The 15,110-nt window shown below is 45.4% G+C and overlaps 1 protein-coding gene across 1 annotated transcript in view; it reads left to right on the forward strand.

Moving 5' to 3' along the window:
* Nucleotides 1–15,110, forward strand: part of BMERB1 (bMERB domain containing 1) — a 160,984-nt gene that overhangs the window by 115,545 nt on the left and 30,329 nt on the right. The window contains exon 3 of the mRNA XM_059693249.1: nucleotides 4,824–4,947. Coding sequence (XP_059549232.1) covers nucleotides 4,824–4,947 — 124 coding nt within the window. The remainder of the gene's footprint in view (nucleotides 1–4,823; nucleotides 4,948–15,110) is intronic.

Consider the following 15,110-nt stretch of genomic DNA (forward strand, 5'->3'; position numbering starts at 1 on the left):
AATCCGGTCTGAAAACCTCCTGCGTGAAAGTCCCTGGGGATAGAGACAGAGACACCGCCTTTTTAACAAGCTCCCCAGATAATCAGCATGCCTGCTAATACTTGAGAACAGCTACTCTCCATGTGCCTAATGCAACAGAATATATTCAGTTCTCTCTATTGTTAAGATGATGATGTCTTAAGTGGGGAGATAGTTCTTAAATGAATATGACTGATTACAAAAAGGGCTTTAGAGTAGGACAGATCTGGTGTTAAATCTTACTCTTTTCCTGAGCCTCAACTTGCTCACCTGTGAAATGGAGATTCTCTATTTACCACCCACGGCTGTTTTGAGAATCAGAGCCTGGCATGTGACAAGTGCTCAATAAAAGTTATTATTGTTACTGTATAAACCTGTAGTGGTTTTTAAAAACCCTTTAAACGGGGGAAATTATAGCAACTACTATCTAGGAGGGCAGGGGTTGGCAAACTTTTTCTGTAAAGGGCTAGGTAGTAGATATTTGAGGTTTTGTAGGCCACATGATCTCTGTTGCAGCTACTATATTCTGCTGTTACAGTGCAAAAGCAACCATAAATAACATGTAAATGTATGAGCATGGCCAGTGTTTCAGTCAGACTTCACCTACAAAATCATGCCAGGGACTGGATTTGGCTTATAGGTATTGTGAAGATAAATGAGAGATGGTTTAGAATAAGCCTAGCATAGTGGCTGGCACAGAGCACTCACTGCAAGAAAGGATTCTAATTAATTTATATCTGATTTTGAGATCTAGGCTTCACTCCATTCTCCAGGGGAAGGGAAGTATCCCTGATGGAGTCTTTTCAATAGAGGCATCATCCTCATTCTTTGCCCAAAGTCAAAGCTAAATGTTCATCTCAGCGCCTGGAGCCTGGCAGTGCCATCACCTCCACCCTCCCCCAAGCATGGAGGTAAAATGCCAACCCATGGGGTGTGATTAATTCTCTTGTCACACACTTTGCTCCAGGATGTTTTGTCATTTTCAGCATCTGTCCCATGGAAATCAGGTTGCTTATCTGAACCGTGATGTAAGAAACCCATTTATATCTGCAGGGTCATTAACCATGAGCTTTTGCATCCTCAAATACTTTTATCCCTCGCCTGGAGGCTGTATAATGTGGTTAAGAGAAAGAGACAGAAGGAGAGACAGACCTAGGTTTGGATTCTGTCTCTGCAATGTTCTAGTTGTGCAATGTTGGTCAAGTCACTTCCCTTCTCTAAGCTTCAGATTCATCATTTGTAAACTAGGGATTAAATGGGAAAATATATATAAAGCCTCAGCACAGTGTAACACGCAAGAGCTATTGAACTCCATTTTGCAAACAAGGAAGTGATGCTAAGTGATAAAGGGGGCTCATTCAAGGTCATATAGGGTGTCCCAAAATTCACGCAAGATTTGCAATTGAATTGCAAATCTTGCGTGAATTTTGGGACACCCTATATAACCAGTGACTGGCCTCAGATCAAGGATCTCTGACCGGCCCTCAGCTGGTTGTCACCATGCCCCATCCCCTGGCCACTTCCCGGGATGGGACTCCTGCTGCTTCAAGGCAGGGCTGTGCTTCATGTGACTAAAGCTCTTGAAGAATGGGACATCACTCTGAGGCAGCATGTGACCATTCTCACTGCAGGGCTAAGTAGTGCTCTCCCAAAATTCATATCCACCCAGAACCTCAGACCTTATTTGTAATAGGGTGTTTGCAGAGGCAGTTTAGATAAAGATTGGCCTGGCTACAGTGGCTCAGTTGGTTGAGTGTCGTCTTGTTTCTCTCTCTCTCTCTCCGTTCCTCTCTCTCTAAACATGAATAAAAACATTTTTTAAAAAAGATAAAGATCAGCCCTAGCCAGTTTGGCTCAGTGGATAGAGCCTGTGGACTGAAGGGTTCCGGGTTCAATTCCGGTCAAGGGCACATGCCCGGGTTGCAGGCTCGATCCCCAGTAGGGGGCGTGCAGGAGGCAGCCAATCAATGATTCTCTCTCATCATTGATGTTTCTCTCTCTCTCTCCCTCTTCCTTCCTCTCTGAAATTAATAAAAATATTAGGGAAAAAAAAATAAAGATCAAAACAAGATCATAGTGGACTATGGTGGGGCCTAAATCTAATGAGGTGGAAAAGGGCAGAGAAGCACACATAGAGCCACAGGGATGAAGGCCATGTGAAAACAAAGGCAGAGGTTGGAGCAATGCTGCCACAAGCCAAGGGTTGCAGGAGCCAGAAGGATCTGGAAGAGGCAAGGAAGAATCCTCCCCTAGAGCCTTCGGAGAGAGTGTGGCCCTGCAGACACCCGATTTGGGACTTTGGCATCCAGAGCTGTGAAGGAAGACCTTCCTGTTGTTTTAGCCACCCAGTTTGTGGTGAATTGTTCTGGCAGCCCTAGGACTTGTAAGATGTGAATAATTAGGGTATTGGACTTAGAACACCTGTCTGGGCAAAGGACAGAGATGATGAGTCAAGGAGTGTGCATTGTGGAGGCACACATGTGCTCAGCTTTGAGCTTTTTGTTTCCTTATTTGTAAAAAAGAGAACATCCCAATCCTGCTGGCTTGTGGGGAGGATAAAGAGATGGCATGAGAGAGTGGGCCCAGTGGTGATAACCAAAATGATTGTAACCATGCATTGAGCATGGCATGCCTTAGTTAATTCAGTTCTCACAACTGCCCTGGCTGGCTGGGTCTCTTAGTATCCTCATGTTACAGAAGAGGAAACTGAATCATGAGAGGTTAATTAAGACCACACAGCTAGTGAGAAGCAGAGCTGAGACTCAAACCCAGGCCACCTGACTTCAGAACATCCCCTACCTCCCATCCCTAAATCACCACCACCCTATATCGTCCTGTGCTCAAAGTTGGTGCTCCTTGAAGCTGGTCCTCTAGCCTAGTTGGAACCCAGGACACAGTAATGCTCAATTAATAATAATATTTTAATGTTGTTTTTTCTCCTATCCTCCTTCCTCAAGCCAGGCCTTTTGATTGGTGGAGAGGTGGATTGAAGGGTATGGCAGTTTACCAAAAATCTGACATCTAGTGAAGCACTCTGGGTCAGGAGATTCCCACAGATGACAAAGCAGTTGTGCAGGCTTTTGGGAGTGGGGCCTCTTCTGAGGTCCAAGCAGGCAGGAACTAACTTAGGGAGGTCTGTAATCACAGTCCCTGGGCAGGTGTACTGGGTCAGGGCTCCAGGTTATAGAAGGGAGACAGGTGGAGAGGAGGCAGCTTTCCAAACCACTGGCTGGGATGTAAGGAAAAAGACAAATGCAGGGTAGCAGCGCTGAGGGGCCAGGTGTGGAAGGAGTTAGCCGATGTAGGTGATGTGATGTTGGCCTTAGAATGGAACAGGAACATCCCCTCCCCTGGGTCTCTTTCTCTACCTAGGAAAGGCCTTAGAATATTGCATCCTTTGCAGGATTCCCTCTGGAAATGTGGGCTAAAGGAATCTCTTAGATGCACACAGAGATTTAGTTTTGAGAATGCTCATCACAGGTCTGTTTATAGTGGGGAAAAATAGAAAGCAACCTAACTGTCTGGGAGTTGGTGAAGTGATTCATGATACAGCCACAAATAGAAAACTACACAGCCTTTCACACTGCTGCTGGGGAAGAACATCTGAGGACGTGCAAAAATGCTTACGATGTGTTATTAATTAAAAAAGAGCAGGTAGGAAAATGTGAGACCCTAACTTTATACAGTATGATAAAAACCAGACCTTTAAAATAGTGAATGTGTCTATATATATAAAAGCCAAGCGATCAGAACGACCAGAATGACCGGTCACTATGACACACACTGTGGCTGGCCAACTGGCCCAATCAGGAGCAGAGCCGGCCGGCCAATCTCCATGGCCCCTCCCCCCGACTGTGCACAAATTCATGCGCTGGGCCTCTAGTATGTATATAATCCTATATAATAATGAGCTAATATGCTAATTAGCCCAGGCGGTGGAACGACCTTCCAGAACCACCTTCTGGAACCACCTTCTACGACCAGTGGGTGGTGGGCGGGGCCACGGGGCTGTGAGGCAGCCGGGGCTGTGAAGGCCTACCCTTGCACAGATTTCATGCATCGGGCCTCTAGTTGCATATATGTGTGTTAGTGTATATATACATATATATGTAGTGTCTTTCTTCATATAGATGATAATGTGTATGTGGTAATATATATGGTTATATATATTTTAAATATCCTTTTAATATATAGCAATATATATAACTAACTATAAATATAAGACCAGATGACTGTCCATCAAAATGTGGTAGTGGTTCACTGGACATTGTGGTAGTGGATGACTTTTTACCTTGTTATTTTTTGCCTGTCTGTATTATCTGAGTTTTCTACAATAAACTTGTATTATTTTATATTACTCTTGCTTACATTACATAGTATTCCTGTAAGGTGATAATTAATGGTATTACCATAAAATAATTATTATAAAACTTTCTTCTGTTTAAAGTTGAACTTGGTTTTGGGGGCTGGGACTTGGCAAAGTGGCCATGGTTTTGGGGGAGCAGAGACTCAGGAGCCGGGAACAGCCAGGGACTGTCAAGGCCACAGACACTATTGTGAGCAGGTTTTGGTGAGCCCACCTGAGCCTCCATGTGCCATCATAACAGCGTTCCCACTGAAAAATGTGTTTTTCCAGTTTCCAAAGGGCCTTCGGGAAAACACACACGTGCAGTGAAAGCTGAGATCCGAGTGCCTTTGGGTGTGTGAAGGTCGCTGGGTCGAGTCTGGTCCCTGAAATGAGGGAATCCTTGCAAACCAGTGTACACTTGGGGCCTTGACCCCTGCGTTTCATGTCTCCCACACAGGTCAGCTGGACATCATCTCCATGGCAGAGACAACCATGATGCCAGAGGAGATCGAGCTGGAAATGGCGAAAATCCAGCGTCTCCGGGAAGTTTTGGTCCGACGGGAGTCAGAGCTCAGGTTTATGTGAGTGTCTGGGGACGCAGCCGAGAAAAAAAAGGGGGTTCAGGGGGAGGATACCTGAGAAGCTAACATTTACTGTTTATTACTGCATGCCAGGCACTGCAATAAAGGCATTAGGTACATTACAAAAAAAAAAAAAATCTCATTTGATTCTCACTACTGCCTAGAGAAGTAGGTATCATAATCTGGTGTTTTACACAAGACCCTGAAGTTGGATTGAATTCAGGACAGTCTGGCTCCAAAGCCTAAGCTCTTTCTATGTTACCATTGTGAGGAGATGTGGAAGGAGACAGACGGGGGGTGGGGAGAGGTAGGGGTGGGGGTGTGGTGGGGACCAGAAGTGGTGCCCTGTGCTGGGGTTGTTAAGAGCACACACTTTGGGTTCAGATAGGCCTGAGATTTTTAAAAACAATGCTGGGTGAGATTGGGCAGGTTATTTAGCCTCTCTTCATTTGTAAATTGGGGGGAAATAATAATACCTCTCTCCTGGGATCTTAGCAGCCTTAGTCACATAATTTGAAAATCTGTTGTCTATAGAGCACAGCATTCCTGAAGAATTACAGGTAGTCTTTTGAAAAAACTATAATTTTAAAAATTGAACTCTGAAGAGAAACAGTGAGAGTTTAAAAGCAAAACAAAACAAAAACAGACCGTTTAAGAGAAAAATTTCCTACACTGCCCGTCAGCTCCCAACACAAACTCCACTCAAAGAAGCAGCAACATGACACATTCCAGGCATGCGCTAAGCTCCTCTCACCCATTCTGTCACCTGTTTCTCTCAATGCCATGAGGCTGGTTTTGGTTTTATCTCCGTTTGTGGATGAGGAGAGTGAGGCTCAGGCAAGTTAACTTGCTCAGGGCCTCCCAGCTAGTAAACGGGGGAGTTAGGATTGACCCCAGCTCTTCCTGCTTTCAAAACCCATATTCTTACACTTACATTTTATGCCCTTCTTTCTCACCCCATGAAATGGACCGCAGTATTAATAGTGGCCATTTATGTAGCTCTCTGTATGGGCCAGACCCTGTGCTAAATGCACATGCACGATTCCTTCTCATGGGAGCCCTTAGAGAAGTGGTTCTCAACCTTCCTAATGCCACGACCCTTTAATACAGTTCCTCATGTTGTGGTGACCCCCAAACATAAAATTATTTTCGTTGCTACTTCATAACTGTAATTTTGCTACTGTTATGAATCGTAACATAAATATCTGATATGCAGGGTGTATTTTCATTGTTACAAATTGAACATAATTAAAGCATAGTGATTAATCACAAAAACAATATGTAATTATATATGTGTTTTCCGATGGTCTTAGGCGACCCCTGTGAAAGGGTCGTTCGACCCCTCAAAGGGTTGAGAACTGCTGCCTTAGAGGAAGGTTCTAGAACAGCCATGGGCAAACTACGGCCCGCGGGCCGGATCCCGTCCATTTGAAATGAATAAAACAAACAAACAAAAAAGACTGTACCCTTTTATGTAATGATGTTTACTTTGAATTTATATTAGTTCACACAAACACTCCATCCATGCTTTTGTTCCGGCCCTCCGGTCCAGTTTAAGAACCCATTGTGGCCCTCGAGTCAAAAAGTTTGCCCACCCCTGTTCTAGAACATCTCCCACTTTACAGATAAGAAACATCCTCTCTTTCATCTGGTAATATGATAAACCAATACATGGGTATTTGGAAGCAATCCCTCCCTCCCCATGGCTTTTTCCTCCCTAAAAGAATTTGGAGTATTGTTTGTGTGGGAGAAGTATCAACTCAGACCACATGTTCTATTAGGTCAGGTGGTTCCAATAACTGAGGTTGCCAAGATTGGACATGATGACTTTGCAATGCCTGGGGGTTAGCAAGTCGACATGAGTGACAGGAAGTTCTGTTTCTGAGTTTGGCGTGTAGGGGAAACCACTGAACTAAAAATACAGATTAGGGGCTCACCTGGATATCGGCAATTACTGAATTCAAATAATGGGTATAGTCACCCTGCATAAAAGACAGTGACAATCCAAATATAGGATCTGGGGAATGCTGAAATTTCTGTGCTGCTCCTCCTTATGGATGAAGTTGGGTTAAGGGGGAAAGCCAGATCTCAAAGTTTTTGTGAAAAAATGTGGAGTAACTGAGAATTCTGTGGCAACCAGAAGGTTTGGGATTATTATAGTCTATAAATAATACATATCATATACCACATACCAAAGAAGTGACCTATGTTAATAGTTTTGGTTTTTATTAATTCTGGTGGATATTTTATGACTACTATTTCATTTATCTGCACTAATAAAAGACAAACATGCAAATTGACTATACCTTCACTATGCCTTAAGCCATGCCCACCAGCCAATCAGAGCGACTATATGCAAATTAACCCAACCAAGATGGCGGCCCACAGCCACGGAGCTGGAGCAAGCAGGAGGCTTGGTTGCCTCAGTGATGGAGGAAGCCAAGCTTCCCGCCTGCCACGGCTGGCTCTGAGCTCCACTCAAGGCAACAAAGTTTCAATTATAGAAGATAAACAAACCCCAGATACCTGCTTTCAGCCGGCCATGGCCACAGAGCTGGAGTGAGCAGGAGGCTTGGGTTGCCCCTGGCGATGGAGGAAGCCAAGCTTCCCGCCTGCCCTGGCCGGGTCTGAGCTCCACTCAAGGCTACAAAGTTTCAATTATAGAAGGTAAATAAATCCCAGAATAAAAAAAAAGAAAAAAAGGAGAGGCTGGGAGCTTCCCTTGCTGGGGGGCTTGGCCAGCCTGAAAACAGCCTTCAGCCCCTCACCCAGACTGGCCAGGCACCCCAGTGGGGACCCCCCACCCTAAAGGGGGTGTGGCCAGCCTGAAAACAGCCATCAGCCCCTCACCCAGGCTGGCCAGGCACCCCAGTGGGACCCCCACTCTGATCCGGGACACCCTTCAGGGCAAACCAGCTGGCTCCCACCCATGCACCAGGCCTCCAGGCCTCTATCCTTTATAATAAAAGGGTAATATGCAAATTGACCCTAACAGCAGAGCAACGGGGAATGACTGGTCACTATGACACACACTCACCACCAGGGAGCAGATGCTCAATGCAGGAGCTGCCCCCTGGTGGTCAGTGCGCTCCCACAGAGGGAGCTCTGCTCAGCCACAAGCCAGGCTGATGGCTGCCAGCACAGTGGTGGTGGCGGGAGCCTCTCCTGCCTCCTCAGCAGCACTAAGGATGTCTGACTGCAGCTTAGGTCTGCTCCCTGCTGGTAAGTTGACATCCTCCAAGAGCTGTCGGGCTGCCAGAGGGAAGTCTGACTGCCAGCTTGGTCCCGATCCCCCAGGGAGTGGGCCTAAGCCAGCAGGTGGACATCCTCCAAGGGGTCCCAGACTGCAAGAGGGCATAGGCCGGGCTGAGGGACCCCCCCGAGTGCACAAATTTTTGTGTACCGGGCCTCTAGTTAATATATAAACAGTCAGGATGTACTAACTCCCTCTTATAAATAATGATGAAATTAGTACCTGGGTCTTGCTTTTGCATCTGTTTTCTTTTTTTCTGTTTCCAATTTTTACTTCTTATGTTCTCAAAGAGTATAACATATATATATATACGTATATATAGATGCATTTCTAAAACTATAATTAAACTACTGTTCTTACTTGTGCACTGCTGGTGGGAATGCAGACTGGTGCAGCCACTATGGAAGACAGTATGGAGTTTCCTTAAAAAACTGAAAATGGAACTCCCATTTGACCCTGTGATCCCACTTCTAGGAATATATCCCAAGAAACCAGAAACACCAATCAGAAAGGATATATGCACCCCTATGTTCATAGCAGCACAATTCACCATAGCTAAGATCTGGAAACAGCCTAAGTGCCCATCAGTAGATGAATGGATTAGAAAACTGTGGTACATCTACACGATGGAATACTATGCTGCTGTAAAAAGGAAGGAACTCTTACCATTTGCAACATCATGGATGGAACTGGAGAGCATTATGCTAAGTGAAATAAGCCAGTCAATGAAGGAAAAATACCACATGATCTCACTCATTCATGGACAATAGAGACCATTATAAACTTTTGAACAATAATAGATACAGAGGCAGAGCTGCCTCAAACAGATTGTCAAACTGCAGCGGGAAGGCCGGGGAGGGTTGGGGGGCAGGAGGTAGGGGGGTAAGAGATCAACTAAAGGACTTGTATGCATGCATATAAGCATAACCAATGGACATAAGACACGGGGTGATAGGGGAGGCTAGGGGACTGTCTAGGGCGGGGGGATAAAATGGACACATATGTAATACCCTTTGTAATACTTTAAGCAATAAAAAAAATAAAAATAAAAAAAAATAAAAATAAAAAAAAAAAAATAAAAAAAATAAAAAATAAAAAAGACTTAAAAAAAAAAAAAAACTACTGTTCTTATCTATAGATTGTTTCTAACATAAAAAACACATCACTGGCATTTACAATACCCTCTCTGTGCTTTAAAAGGAAGGAAGACAGAGAACATGAATTTTGCTTTAAGGTACAGAAACCTGCAGGTGCTCAAGAGGGGTCAGAGGTTGCTTTTGCTGCTGCAAGGAACAAAGGCTGTCTCTTTGCATTCACTGACCTCTGCATCACGTGCATGTGTGTATGCACACGTGCGTGCATGCATTATTCCTAGCATCTGGCACATGCCTGGCACATAGCAAGTGCACAGAGACAGCAATTGGTAACCTGTAAGCTCGAGCTCTGGGCCAGCACTGCACTAAGCTCTTGACTTACGACCTCGCTGAATTTCCCCATCATGACTATGAGTCTAATCACTTAAGGATAAATGTCAACAGTAGACACTTGAATAAATCAAATTATCTAAAGGTTCAGGAGGATGTCAGTGTAGTCAGGATATAGAGCATGGCTTAGACATTCTCCAGGGGAGGGGCCCACTTCCAGGCCCCTGGAGTCTCCCTAGCAGCCTGCAGACAACAGTGGATGATAATGACAGCCCCCCACACACCCCTCAGGTCTAGCCTGCTACAGAATGTAGCCTTGCCTGGGGGTGCACTCATCTCATCAATCTCAGAGGTGCACGATGGATTCTAGGATGGCCAGGGTAGAGATCACAGCCTATTCAGACCTGGGCAAAAGCCTCATCTATCATCCTTGGCCTCCCGGGCTCACAGGCTGTGCATGGGCTCTTCTTGAATTCAGTTTCCTGGCTTTCTCAGATCTAGGCCCTCACATTAGCTGTAGGTCTAATCATGTAGATGGGTCCTATTCCTGTTTCCATTTTAGAGAACAGGGATTAGAGGTTAAAAATTTGCCTAAGATTGCATTAGCTAGTAAGTAGCCAAGCTAGGATGCAGTCTGACTCCAGAGTATTTATTAAATGAGGGAATGCGGGGTGGAAGGAAGAAAGGAGGGAGGAAAAGAGGGAGGGTGGGAAGAAAGGAGGGAGGGAGGGAGGGAGGGAGGGAGGAAGGAAGGAAGGAAGGAAGGAAGGAAGGAAGGAAGGAAGGAAGGAAGGAAGGGAGGAAGGGAGGGAGCTCTGAATATATCTACCAAGATAACTCCTTAAGGAGCATAAGCTCCATGAGGGCATGAATCTTATCCACCTTCCACATGTATGTCTTCCCAGCATCTTGAACAGTACCTGACACTTATTAAACAATTAATATTTGTTGAATGTACAATAAATTTTTCTTTCACACTCCATTCTTACCCCAACAACTTCCCTTTACACACAGGCGCGCGCGTGTGCACACACACACGCGCACACACACACACACACACACACACACACACACACACACACACGACTCTTGGCCTAGAGCAGCCGTGGGCAAACTACAGCCTGCAGGCTGGATATGGCCCATTTGCAATGAATAAAACTAAAAAAAAAAAAAAGACCGTACCCTTTTATGTAATGATGTTTACTTTGAATTTATATTAGTTCACACAAACACTCCATCCATGCTTTTGTTCCGGCCCTCTGGTCCAGTTTAAGAACCCATTGTGGCCCTCGAGTCAAAAAGTTTGCCCACCCCTGGCCTAGAGTAAGAGGGGAAATAGAATTTCAGACCGTACTAAGCATTTACTGGCTCAAGTGAGGACGCTCTGAGTGACAGGAATGTGACAGCCCTTGGCTAAAGCAGTCCCAGTGACTGTAGCTGTAATAACAGGGATGAGATTGGCTTTGTCACACCTGCTCGGAAGTAATCAAGTTAATATCCATCAGCTCCTGTGGAGACTGTGTGAGTCAGACCGTATTTCATGGTTGAGAGTGTCTTCTCACTTTCATGGTCTCCTGCTTTGTCGACTCCTTTAAGAACAGATCTAATGGCTGCTGCCCCAACACACCCAGCGTTTAACATTATTCTTCATGGGTTTCCCTTTTCTTGCCTTGCCCTTTCCCCTGGGACTCACAGCCTCTGATGGTTCTCTGTGTCCTCTCGCCAGAATTGTGGGGAAGTAGAAGAGGGGGATTTACTTATTTCCAGGGAGCTAGGGTGAACTCATGAGACGTGGACTTAGGGGTCATCCTGGCTCTCCCACTCCCTGGGTCTTGACCTTGGGCACATGACAGAGTGCTAAGAACTGCTGTTTATCAAGGGCACTGATATGCCACACACATGCTACATGCATTATGTGCATTAGCTCACTTATTTTAGTTTATTGCATCGTCACAAGAACCCTGAGGGGGTGGGGTTCTATTCCTTCTACTTTATGGATGAGGAAGCTGAGATTAGAGAGGTAAAATAGCTGGTCTGAGGAACTGGGATTTGAGTCCCAGGTGTCTGTCCCAGAGGCAGAACCCTTTGCCCTAGTTTATTATCTTTATTCCCAACACAAGGACCCCTTTTCTGTTTGTCCAGCTCCCCTAGAATGCAACAGCAAACTCCTGCTTGGGTGCCCACAATCCCACACCGTCCCACGATTTGTCGTATTCCAGCATCTGGAATTAGGTGTAGTGTAGAGGAATCTCCAGAGTCTGGCTTTGGGCTTCTCCTACCCTTTCCCTGGAGATAAATGACTCGTTTGGAGCCTAAAATGATGAGAAACAACTTGGAAAGTTACAGTTTGCTGTAGTGTCCTATTCCTATGGGGTTCTTAGGGACCGCAACAGTCAACATTTATTGAGCCCTTGCTACAGGCCCAACCCTGTGCTAAGCCCTTCCCACACAGTATTACATAACCTACGGAAAGTGCTTACTAATGGGAGGACGAACCAGGAGCACCTCCAGCATACCTGCTTGCCCTGAGTGAGGCCCATGAAGTCAGGTTCAGAGAAGGGTTATGCGTGAAGGCGGTGGGTACATGTCCCTACTCCGCACACACAGTGCATCTTCTCTCGTCGTCTTCCCTTCGCTTGTCCTCTGGTTTCCAAGTTGCTAAGTGGCGTTTAGAAGTGTCCCTCTTGAAGTGTGGCAGTTTTATGAGCTTCATTTGAATGAGTCAATGAACCCCTCAGTATCTCTGTAATAGGCACCGAATGTCCAGGAGATGAAGCTTGACGCCTGCTTTGTTCCATCCTTGACACCCCCTCGCCCCCCACGCCCACTCCTGGTCCCTCCCGCTCCTGCCCCATCTCCGTGCCTCTCACCATCCTGTCCTTTGGAGGCTGTCAACAACCTCAGACTCATTTTCTCACCCCAGTTCCAGCACTGAATCACACCATTAGCTTTTCATAACTCCTCCTGCGGTTGCCCGCCTCAGCTCTCTGCATCCTCTGTACGTCCTGATCCTGCTGTTTATCTGGGATTCTGATAATTAGGTATCTTCGGCCTCTGAACGGCGGTGGGTGGCGGTTATCTTCATTTTATACCCGCTTGCCAGATTTTCATAAAAGGGAGAGTGTGCGCTGCCTCTCCGCTTGCTGTGGGCAGGGGTGGCTTTTAATCAGCGAGAGTCAGAACTGCAGCAGGCAGGGGAGACAGGCAGGCAAAGGACAGATTTCAGGAGCACAGCCCTGAGTTCCAATATCTCCAGAGCCTGGGCTGGGCCCCCAGTGAATTCATTTTATTAAAAAGTACCAAGTGTGGTGAAGCGGTCAGGCCCTAGAACTGGCAGAGATTTAGGATGGGGTAGTAGAAAGTGCCTGAGTTGTAAATAGCAGCTTTTCAAATACTTGCTATGCTGATCAGCGTCCTAAGTGTCTTCCACGCATTGAATCATTTAATACTCAGTACAACCCTCTAGGCAGAACCCAGGGCACAGGGAAGTCAAGTAATTTGCTCAGGGCTGCACAGGTTCCATTAAATGGCAGACAGTGCTATAACCCAGGTATTCTGGATCCAGAGTGCATGACCTCAACAGTCATGCTACAGGGTCTCTCAACTGGTTTTGAATATCAGTTTTACTTCTTACCAGCTCTGTGGCCTGGAGCAAATCTTTTGCCCTGTTCCAATCTCAGTTTTACCCCTCCATATAATGGAACAATAATGTTTCTCTGGCAGCGTCATAACTAGGGATGAAAAGAGAGGGCACATGAAAGTGGGTGGCTGATTCTAGGAAGTAAGCAAATCAAAATTCCCTTCCCTCTTTTAACTGTTAAAGCGGTGCTTTGAGGGAGAGTAGGGGACCAGGGCAGCTTAGTCATCTCCAGAGGAACCGCTCTTCTGCTGAGAAGCTGGGGAGTGGCTCTCAACCATCAAGTCCAGTTCTACCCTGCAGCCCTGACTTTATTATTATTTAAACAATTATATACGCCTGCTATTTTCTTTTCCCTTTAATGATCTGATAATTCTGAAGTCTGTTAGGAAAAGCTTCAAGCCAGGGGCAAAATGAAGCATGTGCGTTTATGGGACTTGACACATCTCAGCCACATTCAGGAGGCCTGCGTCACACCAGTTGTACTCTGGGTTTTAAATAGCATCTCCTAAGAACAGGTCATTGTTGCCAGAACCACTGTACTTATTAACAGGGCGGGGGAGGGGAGCGGGAAGAGATGCCTTTAATTGTAGAAAATCTAAAAGGAAATTTGTCTTGAACAAAATATACAAAAATATTTGAGGAGTTGGGGAGGAAAGGGAGGGAGGAGGCCTCTGGGAAAGAGGGAAGGGATGGAGAGACTAGAGAGAAGAGAGAGGACGGATAATGTTCCAGGTTAGACCTCTGAATGGAAGGACCCTCCTGAATTTCTTTTTTTTTTTTTCCAATCCTCACCCAAGAGTATATTTTTTAAAATACCTTTTTATTGATTTCAGAGAGAGGAAGGGAAAGGGAGAGGGAGATAGAAACATTGATGATGAGAGAGAACCATTGATTGGTTGCCTCCTGCATGCCCCATCCTGAGGATCGAGCCCACATTCTTGGCATGTGCTCTGACTGGGAATCAAACTGTGACCTCCTGGTTTATGGGTCGAAGTTCAACCACTGAGCAAGGAGGATATGTTTTTTTAATTGATTTTAGAGAGAAAGGTGGGGGGGGAGAGAAGCATTGATGTGAGAGAGAAACATGGGTCAGTTGCCCTCCGTATGAACCCTCTTTAATTTCTACACATACTGGGAGGTAGGGATGAGGTGGGGGTCTGGGCTGATCAAATGGAGAAAGACACGTCCCCCACTGGACAAGCTTCTGCTGTTACGAGTTGCCTTTTGAAGTCAGAACAAACTCCAGGAAAGGAAATTATTCTTTCTGGGAGCTCTGTCTTACCATAAATGTTTACATTCTCTTGGCTCCAAGGATCTCCTCTGAGACTCCTGGATCATGGTGAGCTGAGAGGGAAACCATCATATTAGCTCTATGTGATGGCTAATATTGTGTCAACTTGACTGGGTAAAGGTCAAAATATGTAAAACTAACAAATTGTGCAGGCATTCATATAGGGATGGTTAACTTTACAAATAAAAAGCATTAGCACAAATTCAGAGTAGGTCTTACCCTCTGGGGGAATGAGAAAAATACAAGGGAATAGGGCATACCAGGGTTTCTAATGGGCATATACAGGTTATTACTTAAGCAGGATGATGGGAACATAACTGCTTATTGTTCCATAAACTGTATATATGTACTTTATGCACATGCTTTAAACATGCACACATACACAAATACACATATACAGGTTGGGCAAAAGTAGGCTTACAGTTGTTCATACGGAAAATAATACAAAAATTAATAAAGAACAACACAAGAATAAACTCTGTTTCTTGTACTTATAACTGTAAACCTACTTTTGCCCACCCTTGTATTTTTTCCAGTGTTTTTGTTGTGGTAAAA

This window comes from Myotis daubentonii, chromosome 4, assembly GCF_963259705.1.
Source record: "Myotis daubentonii chromosome 4, mMyoDau2.1, whole genome shotgun sequence".
Taxonomy (NCBI): Eukaryota; Metazoa; Chordata; class Mammalia; order Chiroptera; family Vespertilionidae; genus Myotis; species Myotis daubentonii.